This window comes from Mesoplodon densirostris, chromosome 4 (genome assembly GCF_025265405.1).
Source record: "Mesoplodon densirostris isolate mMesDen1 chromosome 4, mMesDen1 primary haplotype, whole genome shotgun sequence".
Lineage (NCBI taxonomy): Eukaryota > Metazoa > Chordata > Mammalia > Artiodactyla > Ziphiidae > Mesoplodon > Mesoplodon densirostris.
Window position 1 is genome coordinate 93070138 of NC_082664.1, and position 17942 is coordinate 93088079.

The 17942-nt window shown below is 37.9% G+C and overlaps 1 protein-coding gene and 1 long non-coding RNA gene across 5 annotated transcripts in view; one reads left to right on the plus strand and one right to left on the minus strand.

Moving 5' to 3' along the window:
* SLC12A1 (solute carrier family 12 member 1) overlaps positions 1-9878 on the plus strand; it is a 91487-nt gene extending 81609 nt beyond the window's left edge. For all 3 annotated transcript variants that reach the window (XM_060096787.1, XM_060096785.1, XM_060096786.1), the window contains exons 23-26: positions 1148-1234; positions 7163-7298; positions 8653-8720; positions 9743-9878. In XM_060096787.1, the coding sequence (XP_059952770.1) occupies positions 1148-1234; positions 7163-7298; positions 8653-8720; positions 9743-9878 (427 nt within the window). The remainder of the gene's footprint in view (positions 1-1147; positions 1235-7162; positions 7299-8652; positions 8721-9742) is intronic.
* Positions 1-17942, minus strand: part of LOC132488520 (uncharacterized) — an 84913-nt gene that overhangs the window by 46534 nt on the left and 20437 nt on the right. The window lies entirely within an intron of this gene.

The window sequence follows — 17942 nt, forward strand, 5'->3', positions numbered from 1 at the left end:
AATAAATAAGTCCCACGGTGTAAGTCTGTGTCTTTCTTATTACTTTAGCCATGGAGAGTTGATCTGTAGTTGTGAGAGCAACAAGCATGCCGAGAGTGTGGTGCATCCAAAGGTCTCTGGCGGAAATCTGGAGAATGACCTTTGGCGGCATTTGGTCCCTCATGACATGCCTAAGTCCTAGCCCTTCCTGGAACTGCTCCTTCCAGAAATCACAAAATAATGACTGGCTCTTATTCAGTAGTTTTTCACATTTTCTCCCCCCTCTTAGAGAGATATTATAAATATTTAATTCCTCGTAAACAGAGTCATACTAAAATGGAAACTAACATGAGGTCTACAATAATTTATATTTTCTTAAAGCCTCTAGTACCTTATTGGGACAAGTGATAAAATTTGAAAATGGTGGTGGATTAGATGGTAGTAGGGCATCAGTGTTAAATTTCCTGACTTCAAAAACTACTCTGTTTATAAAAGAGAATGTCCTTGTTCTTAGGAAATACCCACTGAAGTATTTACAGGTAAAGGGGCCTGATATCTGCAACTTACTTTAAAATGGAAAATAGGTAGGAGGTAGAAAGCCAGCAAGCAAAAAATATATAGACAGACAGATGTAGATAGAAAAAGAGAATGACAGATCAAATGGGGCAAAATATAAACAACTGGTGAATCTGAGCTTTCTTTGCACTATTCTTGTAACTTTTTTGTAACTTTGAAATTATATCAAAATTTTCAGTTTCTAGGGGAAAAAACCTTTAATCTATAATGATATAATACATAATAATTATTAGTTTGTCAGTAGTTTGTAACTCTATAAAAATTATCCATAATAGTCAATAAGTATTGGAACTTGCTCTCTTTTTTCCAAATGATAAGGAAGAGTGGACAGCTCCACAATATCTTCCCTGAAACATGAATGCAGAGCTGGGTTTGCTCTTTCCAGTGACTGCACCTACAGAAACTTCTCCTTGCCTTCAATGGAATAACTTGGTCCACATTTATCTGTACTCATCAAGTACTGTAATGAAAATCAAACACTAACCAAAGCCTTTGTCCAAAATCTAAGCTGAAATAAGACATGAAAGCAAAACTCTTTGATTGAAAATAGCTAAATATGCAATGATGAAGTGTTTCTCTCTTATATTTTCAGAATGGCTTCCCTCCTGAGCAAATTTAGGATAAAATTTGCAGACATCCATGTCATTGGTGACATCAACATTAAGCCAAACAAAGAAAGGTATGAAACATTTAACAAGACCCATTGTTTATTCGTGGTACTCTCGCCTTCTCTTCTGTGTTAATTATTAGAAGGTAAAAATGTTATGGATTTACTGCAGTGAGTCCTGATAGGATATAATAAAAAGGGATTTCAAATAATCATGACACAGAGCTGTCACGTTCTAATGGAAGGAAAAGGTTTTAAGGTGAAGATGAGCTTGAGAGGAAGAATTGTTGAAACACCATTTAGTTAACATTTTAGAATTGCCCTTCATGTTATTGGTTTCTATGGTGGCAAGAGGAACAGGAAGCACAAGCTCAGACAATTCTGACCTGAGCAGTCAGGGTAAGTTTTCATTATTTAACATTACTGGTGGGGCATCCTGAATGGGAAGCCTAGCAAGAAAATGTATTGGTTCCAAAACTTTTAAATGAAAAACATTGAAATAATTGTTTAAATGTCTTCAAAACAACATCGTTTTAACTTCATTGATTGTTAAATTTGTCAAGTCCATGATATTTGAAAACAATTTGTAGGTAGATGTTAAAAGGAGTTCCCAGAGGTGTAAGAAGACTGTCTGAAAGTCACAGCCAATTATAAATTAAAGTACTTAGAGAAATGACTTAGCAATTAAAAAATATTTTCAATTGTTTACAGTCCAAAATCATATTTACTGTTGCATCTAGATGCAGTTTAATACATTTGATTTGGTGTGGAATGGGGTCTCCAAGGGTTAGAGTAGAGGGAGACACGAAGGTCTCAGTATGGCTTAGGTCCTTGCTGGACTCTTGGACCTCTTCTCATTTCTGTTGACCATCATTTCTCCTTCCTCCTGCAGTTCTTGATGGATTGCAATTCCATATTCCTTGAGCCTTCTTGCTCTTACCTTCTTTTGATTCATTGTTATCCTGGATGAGCTTAATAACTAACTGAAAATCATCCAGATTTAAGATGCATTCTTACTGACCAAATGGCAACCTCGAACTTCATATAGTTTGAGGGTATTCATGATTCCTTCAATGTTATGGGTCAGTTAAAACAGCTTTATGAAACATCTTAACTGTGATAAGAAAGCTATAATTGACAGGGTTAACCTGGATTATTACTATGTAGTATTTCCTTACATCATATATACCACTAATGCCTTTCATTCCTGTATTTCTATAGTTATAGTTATAAACAGTTAAAAAAATTAAGAACAGATTTATCATCCTCCTTGGTAAATGGAATTAACATTCTGATATGAAGTGAACTGTCATGTGGTAACCTCTGGTAGCCTTCCACATTTCACTTGAAGAATTTTAATTCCTAAGCCGCTGCCTCTTGGCTTTTGCAGTGATGTGATCAAACGGGCTCATCTTATAGCTCTAATTGGTAGGAATGCATTCTTTCATAACACAGCAGGTCCAGTGATTCCCTAGTATGTGCCACTTAGCAACAGGCCAGAGCCTGCCAGTGCTCTGCAAGTACAGGACTATTTACTGTTGTCTAGAGCACAGTCACAGTGTCCCCTACTGACTTTGGATTTTCTATAAGCCCTGGCTCAACGCTGGGCACAAATCAGTCACCTACTTCTCGCAGGTGAATTCTTCTTGCTGTTGTTTGTCTTATCAGCAGCTAAGGACTGTCTGTGCTTGCTGATTAATTCGTTTCTATATCCTTTGCCTCTTTACCCATCAATATGGTTTTCTCTACCCAAGTCCCTGTTTCCTTCCCTCTCTTTTGTGCTAGTCTCTGCCCAGCTGCCATGGTCACCTGCTGCATACCCATCCTTTCTGTCCTATCTCTGAGGATGTTGATGTATCTCTTTTACTAACCATGCCTCTTCCTTCTTTGAGTGTCCATCACAGGCTAGACACTCTTCATCTTCCTACCCCTGACCTTTGTTCCATGGTTTCCTCTTCTCAAGGAGAAAACTCTATGCACAGTCGTAAGAAACAAAGGACCCAGGCATTTGTGCTTTTGTCCTGGTATCTAAATTTGACTTTAGACACCATTCTGATTTGGTGTTTCTTACATATCCTCCACATCCTGCAGTGAAGAGATCTATTCCCCTTTCTCAGGAAAAAAACAATGAATTAGTTTTCACAATTGTGGAGATTCTCAATGTGATATTTCAAGGTCTTGAGGAAGATGCAGGAAAAAAAGTTCATTCTTACTAGAATAACTGCAGTGAATGTACCCTGGTGTGAAGACAAAAGACCACCAAGAAAAGGTGTGCTGGAAGTGCCATCCTTTTCTCTTCAGTCTTCAGCTATAACTGATGCCATATTACTTTATAAAACAACCACATGTCCAATGCTGGCAATGCCTTTTCCAATATATGAAGGTAAATTTTAGAACAGAGAATGGTCATTTAGTAAATCTCACAAATGGCCACTGGTAACAAACCTAGCACCTTTGTGATAATTTTTAAAAGGCAACTCCTCTGAGTGGTTTAATAAGAGAAAGAGAACTCTTCCTCTGGGCTGATGCAGCCCCAGGCCCAGGGCCCAAAGCTTACAGCACTGTCTCAACTTCAGCTTTCACATGGGCCTTGTTGGTCAGGCAGCCCTTGTCTACCATTAACAGCTATCTCCTGATCACTGTTCTTTCTTGGTCACTATATTCACACAATGTTGAAAATAGTTTGTCAGTGATTTCCATGTTGGAGGCTAATGTTAACTGTCTTTCAATTGCCTTTAATAGATCTTTCAACTACCCATAAAACATGAGCAAGTCTTGATGGAGACATTCTATCATAAAAATATTATCTATAAATATGGTAGAGCAAGGGTGGAAGGGAGTACAAAAGCAAAGTTAATGAGAAAATAATTGGGCCAGGGAAAACTGAAAAGCTCTTGTGGCTAAATTTCATTTTTTATTGTATAGACTGAATTAAAAGTAATAGGCCAATAGAACAGCAATCTTTAAACAGAAATCAGAGAGAAACTAGAAGCAATTAACTAGATAATTTAGTTGAAAGATGCTAGTGTGATCACAAAAACAACAAATACATTAATTTGTGAGAAGGAATCTTATATGAACTTAGGGGGAAATTTTTATGCAGTCAAAAAATGTTTTTAACTTTGTTATTATGAGGAACAAGGATGGGGAAGGCAGGGCAGCTATAAGTTAATTTTTAAAATTAAATTAATTCTCACTTATATTTAATAGTACGTAATATTTGACCTATTTTAGAATCAATTAAAAAATAATTATAAGAAAGATCAGATTTAATAAGAATCAAATAGAAACCTTGAGCTACCTTTGGATCACCAAGCTAGGAGAATGGAAAATGGCCAACTCAGAGATGAGCCTTAGGATGAAGAAATCAAAGATAAACATAGATAAGGAGCGGTAAGAGTTTAGAGAAAATAAATGGACAAATACAGCCCCATTATAACCTACTGTGTCACTTAGCATGCTTCAATTGCAAGTAAAAGAAAACTTAACTCATAGTGACTTAAATAATGGAAATTATTATCAAACTTAACTGAAAAATCCAAGGGTATTTTGGCTTTCAGGTGAACCTTGATCTAGAAGGTTAATTTTACAATTAAGGGCTAATTCTCCTTCATTCTCTCTACTCTACCTTATATTATGAAATCATCAATCAAAGTTGATTTAGCTTATAAAACCGAGATGAATGCCCATAGCAGCCAGAACTACATATTTGCTCATTTGTGTTCAGTGGGAGAAAAAGTTTGTCTCTTCCCCAGTTGTTGAATTCAGGTCATTGGCTGCATTCAGGTAGCACCAACCCAAGCCACTGAGCCACTTGTTGTGGTCAGTAAAATGCAAGGTGCCTATTGGTCAAGATTTCCTGGGTTATGTGCCCACCCTGGCCAATCAGTCTGGCAGAAGGGATAGAATTGTATTGACTGTCTGATGCTGGGGATAGAGTCATTCCCACCCAAACTACAATGGAGAAACGTAGTATGCATGCCGGGGGGACAACCAGCAATCTCCTTTCCACTTGCCATTTCTTAGGAAACTATTTTTGAACTGCTCTTTCTAATAAGCACCTGGGCTGAGATGTGAAGAAAACTCTTATCCTGATCAAAATAATTATATGTAGAGCTTAAACAGAGAAACTGTCAATTGCTAACCTCAGTCCTATGGCTGTTGAGTAAAATGAATGCCTTGCTTTTACAGGGCACTTCATACTCTTCAGAGCACTGTCACCCAAATCATCATATTAACACACACCAACCACGTGCCAGCTTTGAGGAGCCATTGTTACCCCCTATTATAGGCATGGTTATCCAGGTCAAGGAGGACAATGGAAGAGCTGGAGCAAGAACCCAGGCTCTTTTCTCCTAGGCTAGCAACTTTGCACTGATTACCGCCAAGGTCTCTGAAAGCACAGAACTGTTGGGAGGAAGAGCAAATAAAAGTATTGTGTGGTTGAAAGAATAATAGGGCATATCAGTCTTATTCCTTCCCTGTCATTGTCTACCATTCTAAATAAGTCAAAGGCATCAGAAATCTACTGCATTAAGTATCTCTTCAATCCCTTAAAAAAAGCACACTGGTAAGGACAACCTACTCCTTTATAATCTCTGTACTTTGTACAAATCCTAAATCAGGACAACTGATGAGATCACTGAACTCATTGCTTCATATTTTAATTTCTTAACCTAACATCACACTGATTCTAATTATCGCTCATTCCAAAGTTACTAAATTATAAGTAAGCCACATTATATAAAACCAAAGAAAACTTTATATTTGAGATCATCTTACAGTAGCATAGTAAAGACAACTACTCCTATAAATTATGAACTTTGTTTTGTGCTATTTTAAAAATAAGTCTTGGGGCTTTCCTGGTGGCGCAGTGGTTGAGAATCCGCCTGCCAATGCAGGGGACATGGGTTCGAGCCCTGGTACGGGAAGATCCCACATGCCGCAGAGCAGCTAAGCCCATGCACCACAGCTACTGAGCCTGCGTACCACAACTACTGAAGCCCGCGTGCCTAGAGCTCGTGCTCCGCAACAGGAGAAGCCACCACAGTAAGAAGCCCATGCACCACAATGAAGAGTAGCCCCAACTCGCCACAACTAGAGAAAAGCCCGCGCACAGCAACGAAGACCCAACACAACCATAAATAAATAAATAAATTAAATAAATCTATTTAAAAAAAGAAAGTCTTATGAGATTATTATGAAAGACAAGAATGAGATTTTTCAGCAATTTTTAAAATGTTCCACAGCTCTGAGATGCTGCTCCTCCTTTTCTATTCAATGATTTCTTCTTAATCACTCTAAAATGCCCTCAGATTTTAAAATATTATTGATTTTTGTTCTTTCCTCTAACATGCACCTGAACAATAGCCATTTGAAAATCTCAGGCAGCAACAGCAGATACCAGAAGGACAAAGGCTACATTATTTACAGCAAACATTCAAATTGTTCTATAGCCATTGAACTCACTTCCCTGCTCCTCTTAGTTACTGTTCTCCTACCTGCCCACAGGCTCCTGCCATGAGTGTGTGTTGCCATGTGGCCTAAAGGTGAGGAGGGCAACCCTATCCAACTCCCAGGGATGCTAGTTCATCTCCTACATTAATTCATGAATGTCTCCCATAGAATCTATAAAGTAAGCAGAAGGAAACTCATTTATGGGCTGAAGTGTCTACGTTACAACTGTGTCTTTGACTCTATTATGTAGAACGTGTATTTGCAGAATAATTACTATCTGTGTGTTTGTGTATTTATATCGAGGATCTAATGCCCAGTAGGCTATCAAGGCCTCACACACGTTACGGCCTTTCCCTGGATAGGGAGGCACTACTAGAGCCATGGTTTTACTCACAGAAAGTCCCCTGCAAAGATAATTCTTAAAAGATTTGCATGACATTCAGCTCTGATTCTGTAGCCAGCAGAGCTAGTCATACCTAGAGTATCTGTGAAATAATGAGTTGGTTTCCCACTGTGAGGCCTCTTTTATAATTCCAATTTCAGCTGGAAATTCTTTGAAGAAATGATTGAACCATATCGTCTCCATGAAAGCTGCAAAGATTTAACAACTGCTGAGAAATTAAAGAGAGAAACTCCGTGGAAAATTACAGATGCAGAACTGGAAGCAGTCAAGGAAAAGGTAAGGACTTGCCTCCCTTAATCTTTACTTTGCTATCTAACTAGCTGAAAAAGAAAATTGTGGTTGATTTAAAGATCAAGAATTAATGTATCTATTATAGAATTTCATTATTCAAGATCCAGGGTTTCTCCATATTTCAAGTGCTTTTTCAATCATATTATTGAATATGAGGATTTAGAAAATTGTTTTCATTTTTCAGTACAAAATCAATTTTTAAGTTAAAATAGGTTATTGATACATATTCTGAAGTCTTCTTTCCAATTTAATTTTATAGAACAGGAGACAGACCCACCAGTCTAAAATAATTTAAGTCAATACATATGAAAAGTAAATATAGATTGACTCACAGTTTGAGACAATAACAAAGAATTTTAACCTGATAAAGTTAGCTATAAAAACTAACATAGGGATCTGAGAAAATATGTAATTGGAGCAATGAATATGAAAGTTGGATCCAGCACATCTTGTAGGACGGATGTAAAATGGTGGGCTCTTCTAGAGAACCCAATAAAATGGGAGTTACCCTAGTGGCCTGAGCTGAATGAAGTTGCAATAGTGAGGATGGTGAAAAGGGCAGGGACATAAAAATAAGGCAGAAGAACTGACGTCTGAATTGGATTAGACGTTCAAGGAAAAGGACCAAAAGAACCTCTAAACTACAAAATTTAAATAAATTATATTAGGAGCTGAAGTTGGAACAAATTAGAGCAGGAGATACTAAAAGCCTTTCAAATTTAGTGGAAAAATACTGAGCTAAGAATCATAAGCTCTGTGTGTGATAAACTTCCCAGTTCTAACAAAAAGTTTTCATATAATTGAGCAAATCACTTACCTAAACCTTGGTTTCTGAACCAGTGAAATGTAATAATAAATATTACTCTCATCACTGCAAAATAGTTAATGTAGTTATTTTTCCAAATGTGTCTTTTGGTGACTATTTCATTGAAACCAGTCCCCTGTGCCGGTAAAAATCAAAGAGCTTAAATAAAGATAGACTAGGGTATAACCTATGTTCTTAGGATATCAAATTAGTATCAAGATTAGGTTAGTTTTCTTCAGCTGCAAACCTGTTCCCCAGCACTGGCCATTCTTATCTTCTTTTTACCGTTATCCATGTTGCTTACTTTTTTCTTCTAGAATTTAATAAGACACTATAGCACAATGGTCTTATTCTTTATGTTTCTAAAATTTCCCATGAGTTTTAAAAACACTGTTAAGTTTCCAAATTTGAATGAAATAACTAATTTTTTTCAATGAGGTTTTTCTACTTGTCCATAATTTGAGGTAAGAAGATAAATTCTCATTCATAATTCTGGGAAAACTGCCCTCAACAAAATCTGAATGTTGTCCACAGAGTTACCGCCAAGTTCGACTGAACGAACTCTTACAGGAGCACTCAAGGGCTGCTAATCTCATAGTCCTGTAAGTATCACTGCAGGCATTTAAGATTGTTACAGAGAAACCTTAGTTGTGAATTTAAAAGCTCACAGCTATTCAGGAAAGTTAAATTTGGAACATGTGGGATTTTAGGCAGGGAGGGAAAATAAAGGCCACCCTGAGACACTGACAATTGAGCCCATGGGCTTTAGAGGGCTCCATTTGGACTTTCCACCAGGTGTTCCCCACCCAAAGGGCCAGGGGCATAGGGCATGCCCATCTAGAACCCTGGCTCCTCCCAGGTTCCAGGGAACCTGACCCTGGAATTCCCTGCCTAATTAGCCCCAAGCTGGCTACCAAGGTTCCCAGGCCCCTTCCCTAGACAGCTGCTCCTGAGGTATGGAGTCCATAGCATGTTTGCAAGGCTCTTTACCATGGGGGAAGAGGGCAGGGCAGGAGAAAAAGGAGTGGGCTTTTCCATTTCCACTCTTTGCCCTCCACTCCACAAATGTTAGGGGTGTACCTGCTGAAAATATGAATGTTTACCTAAAGATTCATTGCTAAACATGAAAACCAACAATTTCACATTTATACCTCATGAACTGACTCCTATGTACAAAGGTAAGTATGTCTTCAAACAAGGTCTGCACTGGAGGACTATCCATTTAAGACATAGATTGTTCTCCTGAATCAGGTGGTAGGGCTCAAACAGCTGTTTCTCCCAAATATAAGAGCTTTAAACCATTAGGAAAAGTCATTTTTTCCAAAAATGGGGAGAGGTATTGGTTGATCACATTTTCTATTTAAAGAGTGAAAATTTATTATACTTATGCTTTGCCTCTACCCTACAATGCCCAAGCCTATTTTTCTCATTTGTAGATATTTATATTATCTGAGAAGTGTATCAATTTAATATCTGTATTCAAAATAATTTCCATGCTTTCATTTTGTCGGGAAGGCACATAAAAGGTTCAGGCCACTTGTTATTACACAGCTCAGATAACTAGTGATGTTACTGCCTGTACTAATTGTCACGTTTGTTCTTTATTTTTCTTCCATGCTGTCAGGAGCCTTCCAGTGGCAAGAAAAGGATCTATATCAGATTGGTTGTACATGGCTTGGCTGGAAATCCTCACAAAGAACCTCCCTCCTGTCTTACTAGTTAGAGGAAATCACAAAAATGTCCTGACATTTTATTCTTAAAAGATAAAGGATTAGAACACATTTTAACTTAATGTATGAATAAGTAGGAGACATGTCCCAGTACTTCATGTTATAAATCTGATCTGTGGATATGCAAACCTCTGGAGACCAAGTAAACGTTGTCATTTTTTAAATTATTACTTAATAGGAGCTATTTTTTTTTTATCAGCTTAAGGGGGTGTCAAAGCCAATGCTACCCCTAGAAAAACATCTTGTCATTTCTGTTGAAAAACAAGAAGATTAAGCAAACCCATGCTGGCTTATGCCCATGAAAACCACCAACTTCTTGTAAGCTTTTCCAGGCACACCTAATCTTCTGTTTGCTTCTAGGCCCTGGTAGAGGCTTCAGCCCCCAGCAGTTTCTCATTAAATGCCTACTGACAGGCTGGTTTAGTAACCATGGGTGGTTATCAAAGGAAAAGACCAACTGGGCAGGAAACGTGATTATGCTTGGCCTTCTGAGAAGCTTATACCTACAAAGAAGATTTGAAAATCAATAACTGAAACCTTTAAGAAGTACTTGCTTCTACACAATGTTTAAAGCAGTTACCTAAATGAGGTTATTTAATATAACACAGATTATACACTTAGAGTGATCTGAGAGATCGCTGATAACATACGGCTTCAATTTGGGGCTGATTGAAAAATATATTAGCTGGATTAGGAGGCAACATATATTCCAATTAAATGAAATATATTCCATCCTTAATATATAAATTTTAGTTGCTTTCCCTATTTAGACATTTCCAGCAGGGTATTACTTTGAATATTTTTTTTTTCTAATTAAGTGGGTAGCACAGATGAAGTCTTCATAGATGTTTAATTGAAAACCAAATACCACACATTTTCTAACTGTTATAAAGAAATATATCCTGAATCATATATTTAGTTACTTTATACAGTGATTGTATAGATTTAAAAGAATAATTAAAATGTGAAGTGGAGAAATTTGCAAATTTGGAATATACAAGTATCGATTTTTTTTCATTTGTTAGTGTTCCTATAATACTTAATCATATTAAAAAACAACCAAAATTTTTCTTCTGATGGATGGCTTGCTTATTTTTTTTCCTGACATATTATGACTGTTTATTCTAACTGATAAAATAGGAGGGGAAAAAATCAACCTGAAATAAAACCACTCAAATTCATTTGCTCTGGCCTAGGTCATGTTTTTACCTTTCAGTCACTAAAATCACAGTGCAGGGCTTCCCTGGTGGTGCAGTGCTTGAGAATCTGCCTGCTAATGCAGGGAACACGGGTTAGAGCCCTGGTCTGGGAGGATCCCACATGCTGCGGAGCGACTGGGCCTGTGAGCCACAACTACTGAGCCTGTGCCCCACAACAAGAGAGGCCGCGATAGTGAGAGGCCCGTGCACCGCGATGAAGAGTGGCCCCCGCTTGCCACAACTAGAGAAAGCGCTCGCACAGAAATGAAGACCCAACAGAGCAAAAATAAATTAATTACTTAATAAACTCCTACCCCCAACATCTTCTTTAAAAATCACAGTGCAATGGTGTATCAGATGTGAGCCTGAAATTTTCAATCGGTTGCCTCATCTGCAGGTTGTTTAAAGCTGGGATTCAAGATTAGTCTTCCAGGCCAGACTCTGGCCTCAGAAGGATGACTAGGGAGGGAAAAGGGAAATAGCAAAGCTTAAGCAGCAGGATATCCCTATTCCAAATCTGACACCATTGGACTTAACTCAGGCCTGGATTAGCCCTCTCTCTTGAGCCCTATGTACCTGAAATCCAAATGGCTAGATGCCATCCTGGTGACCAGGGCAAGGAGCACCCGGCTTCATCTGGATCTGACACTTCCCTAAAACACTTGATAGGGTCTCTGGAAAAGGTGAAGAGTCATATGACTTCTATAACAGGAAATTCTGGCTCTCGTTTCTTGAAGAAGCTGTCATGTTAGGTCCCTTAGGAAACAGACTCGGAGAGAGTTTAGCGTGGAGCATGTTTATTAAGGAGTGCCCTTGGGATCAACACCTGTGGAAGGGTGAGGGAAAGGTGAGCTGTGATGCAGTCCCAAGGACAGTCTCAGTGATCTCACAGGGAGCTCTGGAGACAGAAGGTCCCTTCAGAGTAGTCCCAAGAAGGGCTGAGAGGGCCAGGACTTTATACTCCCACATTTATCAGTCATTGGAGGTGAGTGGCCCAGGAAGGAGTGTGAACTTGGATGAGGCAACTCTCTGCAGGTGAGGCACACCAAAGGGCCTGACAGCTGAAGTCTGTCTGCTGACAGCACTCCCAGATGCTGCGGCAATAAGTCCTTCATTAAACAGGGTCTGGGTGGGCTATCACCATGACAACTGCAGGGGTCATATAAAGTACTGGTCAAAAAACAAACAAACACTCAGACTGGCCTAAGTTCAAGTCTCAGTCTCACCATTTATTAGTGGTATTACCTTAAACTAGTTATTTAATATTTTGAGGGTTACTGGCAAAAGAGTGACTGAAGGGATGTCCCTTGGGTTCCAGGTTAAGAAAGGAGGAGAACATGGACCGAGAAAAACGGGGATGGGTGGTAGTAAGGGACTGGTGATCTTGAGGTCAAGAGCAGCTGTATTGGGAATATAGGTTAAGGTAGCAGAAAATCGAAAGGATGGGGGCTATGGTCAAATGCCAACAGATTTTTGTAGTCCTCAGTGTCCTGTCCTTGTCCTTTGATTTACCCAACTCTGTTAACCCAACCTCCTACTATCTCCATGTCTATACTCAGGGTGTTGAGCAAGAATGAGGTTACACATTCATGTTCATTGATGTCCAGCTTTCTCTTTCCCCTCACTTTGTACATGTGTCTCATCAGCGTCCCTACCCTTCTCTCACAATGACTTTTCAAAATCTTCATCACTTTTTCAGTTGATGACCCTGCCACCATCCCTACAACATAGCCAGGTACATATAGACTTAAAGCTTTCTTATGTAAGGAAGGCCACACTGGGAGCATTGCCTTACAATTTCTTCCCTCAATACTCAAGTTTAGAGCTCTTTCAATGGAAGCTTTAAAAAAAAAGATGATAGATTCTTGAGGACAACCATAAGCCTACTAAATTAGACTCTACGGGAGAAGGACCAAGGAATCTGTATATTCTGATGATCCACAAGATTTTGGAACTCCTGCTTTAGGCAGTCTTCCCTGTTCCTGTGACTTGACTCCCACCATGGGCTGATGCCTCCCAAATTTATATTTCTAACACAGAGCTCCCCTAAGTCTCAGATCCATATATTCAATCACTAATTTTCATGGTGTTTCTCTTTGTGTATCCTGCAGACACTCTAAATGCAAGATGACCAGATTTCTGTTAAAAACAAAACACACAACTAGAGCAAAGGCATCTATGTCTCTTTCTCCATTGCCTATCAGATCCTTTCTGAAATGACCAAAGAGAATACAAATAGGAAAGTTCTGCATCATGGCAGGAAACTAAGAAAGGATGCCATTCACATGATAACATTTTTAGAAATACAATCAAGCTGGAGTTTACATGGGATGAGATTGATGAAAGCTAGAGAAGGTCAGCTTGCAACAAATGCTCCTGAGAAAAATCCAACATGTCACAGGAAATAGTTGCAGGAGACCCTGGGAGAGTTCCACTAACTCCTCCCCCAAGTGTGTAGGTGAATGTAAGAAGCTGAAGGTACGACAGACAGAGTGCAGCACTGGGTGGGATTCCTTTTGTTGGATACTGAGAATATTCAGAAATGGCTGCCCGGAGAGGCCAAATGGTATGCTTGGTGAACACTCAAAGCGGACATGGGTATTGCAGTGGAGCATCTCATAGGTGTCCTTGAAAGGCACCAGAAAGATATGTGCCACCAATAGAGGCTGAGCCAAAGAGAAAATCAGCCCTCGATGCACAATTCTCCTAATACTGTACAGGGAAGAAAACTCAGAGATGGTCGATCTTGTCCCTGGGTCTCACTGTTCTTAGGCTGTTGCGTTCCTAAACTGGCACTGCAAGTCGATATCAACCAGGCCTTCAGCTAAAATTAAATAGGAGGATTGTAACGATAACCAGGTGATGTGGTGAGGGTCCCTGTGTCATTCACAGAAGATCAGCACATCTGCTGGTTGTCAAACTTAGCATCCACAGGATCCTTGCTGGCTGGATATTGATGCACAGGTCACCTGGAGCCAGTCCACCTAGATATTTCTAATGTTTTCCTCTGCAGAGATGTAGGGGACGTGTTGACATAAGGATGAAATCTGTCTGGACTCCCAGGGGGAGAACAGGAGAAATTCCTCTTCGGGTGTGACTCAGATGTCCCAGGTGCTGACAGATCAGGGCATCCCCATGAGTTGAGTTGCAGTAAGAGCCAAGAGGTCAAGCCAAGAGTGATCAGGGCCCAGCATCTGACCCAGGCATTCCCACGGGGCCACCAGCTGCCCCAGAGCATGGCAGCCCTGGTCTACAGGCAAAATCTCCTCTCCAGAGAAGGTGTGTTGGTCAGTCTTACCTCTTTAGGATTTCTGATGCTGAAAAGAACCATCTCAGTCTCCCTTTTCTTAATGCAGAAAAGGGTTTTCAAAAAGAATATATAATATTTCATCTCATCTATGACACCATTCTAAACACACTATTTTAGGTCCCACTAAGGAAGAAAAATTTCTGCTATTTAAATTATGACATAATATCCTAACACTTGGCATTTTGTTATATTGAGATGCCTTTTCTTAGGCTTATTTTAAATCACATACCATTCTTGTGCATATAAAAAAAGGAAAAGATAAGTGAAATAAATTTGGTTCCACTTCAAAGTCCCACTCTTCTTTTCACCTTTCCGCTCTTTTTATGTCTGTTTTTTCACAGGACAGATCCTCAGTGCCTGGAGGAGCACTAGTGACTCAGTATTTCTCACAAGAGAAAGCCAGTGGACACTATTTTGTCATTGGCTTTAATAATTTTGATAATTCTAGGTTTGAGTAGTTTTTTAATAGCTTAAATTTGTCTCCTAACAGAATTTAAAACATTGTATGTAAATTCTGATGCATAAAGAACATAAAAACAAGGAAAAAACAATCCCAAAATGTCAGAAAAAAATTATCATTTAAAAAAAGAGAAATCATACAATAGAATAAAAGACATTCAAACATACAAGAAATAAACAGAAAATATAAGTGTGTTTATCTTTTTTAACAGACTCTCAAATTTAATACCAAAAAAATAAAATCAAACTCTATTTGATCTGCTAGCATAATATTCTAAATTATATCTCCAAAAGGCTAGAAACAAAAGAATAAAAAATATATAGAAACATTCAAACAAAAAGAATAGAGTTGGCAATTTTAATTTCAAAGTTTAAAAGAATTAGGAGGGATAAGAGAGCATAATTTTTTATATTTATAAAAGATATATAGCCATAATACAGCTATGATAATAATGGAGATTTATCTAAATAAATAACATCATATTGACATAAATAACACAAGAATCGTTGGAAGCGAGGAGAGAGTCACTAAGAAAGTCAATTTTCTTAGGAAACAGCTCACCATTATCTCTAACTTTGACAGATCAAGTATAGGAAAATTCAAACTACATTTTTTAAAAAATGGATTTAATAGGTACCATAGTGCTCACTTACAAACACTACACTGTCTTTTAGAGATCTATAGAATGTTTTTGAAAACAAATTATATATTAGATAACTCAGTAAATTCTAAAATGTAGAAATAGGAAATATTACACTTTTATCACAATACAATAAAACTAATATTACTTACAAAAATATAAACAACATGAGAAATCTTACTCACTGCGAAATAAAATTCTAAATATCTCATGTCAAAAAAGAAAGAAATAACACATTTTGACTAGCAAAAATGACATTGGGAATTCCACATAACAAAACATAGTTTATGCTGATGAAGCAGGCTCAGAGGTAGATTTATATCTATAAATGGATTTATTAATAAATACGAAAAATGAAAGTTAATGGTCAACTCAAGAAGTTAGAAACTGTGCAAGATAATTAAAGGAAAGCATGAAGAAGACATTAAGGAAGAAAAGCAGGGAAGTAAAATTAAAAGCTGAGGTTCTGGAGTCAGAAAGACAGGGGTTGAGTCTCAGTTTCCCCCCTTACTAGTGGAAGGCTCATTACCTGGCCTCCTGCAGAATCCATTTTCTCATACGTAAAATGAGCATTATTAAAAGATCTACCCTGGAGGGTTGTTGCAGGGAAATGAGATCATGTGTATTAAAAGCAGAGCACAGTACCTGACTGCGCACTTTATTGTAAGTGCTTAACTAAATGTTAGACCAGGACAGACAAAAACAGTACAACTGATAAGCTCAAGTGCTGTTTGTTGCTATCACTTAAAAAAAAAAGGAATGTCGAAGGATAAAATATAAATATACAAATTTACAAATGAGCAAGGAATTATGAGTACAACTATGGAGAAGAACACCCTTTAAAACTTTATTCCGGTAAATTATTAAATTCCAGTGAAATGTATCAATTTCTGGTAAAATATAAATTACTAAAATTAACACATCATGTTTGAATATTTATTTGTAACTGCAGAGAATACCTCTAGAAAAATGCACAAGAAACCAGTAAGAGTTGACTCTGGAGAGGAAAATAAGATTAATGAAGGTGGCTGTGAAAGAGAGATTTGATTTTTACTATGCACCAATAATAATTACTCAAAAACAATATTTTAAAAATTGAATATATAAACAAACTACTAGCCTGCTAGGCTGTGTTTAGTTGTTAATTCGTGTTTGAAGTGACATATATTGTGAAGGTCGTATGAAATAAACTTTTTAAAGTTTTATAAAATGCTCAAAAATATAAGAGATATTATACCATCATGATAATTTTTTGCACTTACTTATAACATAGGTAACTAAAATATCATGTAGAAAAAGTTGACCCCACCACTCAGCCACTGATAAGTTTAGTTTTGTTCCATTTGAGTTTTTTTTAAACATGAGATCTTTTTTTTTCTAATTTATGATTCTCTCCTGGGTAGAAAAATTAGTAGAGAAGAGAAATATTGAGTTGGATTTCCACTACAGCCCTGCATATTTTATTTGCTGAAGCTCAGGAATGGACAAGCACAATCTTAATAGGTTCTGGAGTTTTATTTCCTGAGATGAATAAAACTCAGAATTGCTATTATGCATAGTAGGATGGGGTAATTATAATAATGTGATTAAGTCTGTATGAACCCATGCATTGCAAGTGCAGTATGTTTTTACCCTTTTAAATACAAAATCCAAATAGGATACTATATTAATTTTCTATTGCTTCATAATAAATTATCACAAACGTATCAGCATAAAACAATACCCATTTATTATCTCACAGTTTCCACGGGTTGAGAGTACAGACATAGCTTAAGCTGGATTTTCTGCTCAGGGTTTCACAGCACTGCAGTCAAGGTGTTGCTGAGGGCTGAGTTCTTATCTGAGGCTCAGGGTCCTCTTCCAAGCTCATGTGGTTTTTGGCCAAATTAATTTTCTTGCTGCTATAGAATCCATGGTAGTTCACTTCTTCAAAGCCAACAGGAGAGAAAACCTCTTAACCTCTAGATCATCTTTTAAAGGGCTTGCCTGCTTAAGTCAGGCCTACCTGGGTCAATCTTCCTTCTGATTAAATTAAAGTCAAATGATTATGGGACTTTACATAATCAAAGTCCCTTCACCTTTGCCAAACATATAGGTAACCTAATCACTGGAGTGGCCATCCCATCATACTCATAAGTCCTGATCAGATTCAAGGGGAGGAGATTACACAGGGTGTGAACATGAAGGGGCCACCTTACAATTCTGTCCACCACAAATGCTACCTTGCATTTCTGAAGATCATATTTGAGCTACTAAGACCCAAGCTCGGAATCAGATAATAAATTAAAAATGGCCTGTGAAGCATCCAAATAATCAAGCAGCAACTAGCAATGACAGCAGGGATGATGCAGCAAAACAACAAAAACATTTTAAAAAAGAAAATACAAGCCTCAAATACACAGCAGTTTGAGGTTCTAAGTGTAGTAGGCACAGACTCTATATACCTCACTAGAGCCTGAGGGCATCATCAAGTTGTGAGGAGACA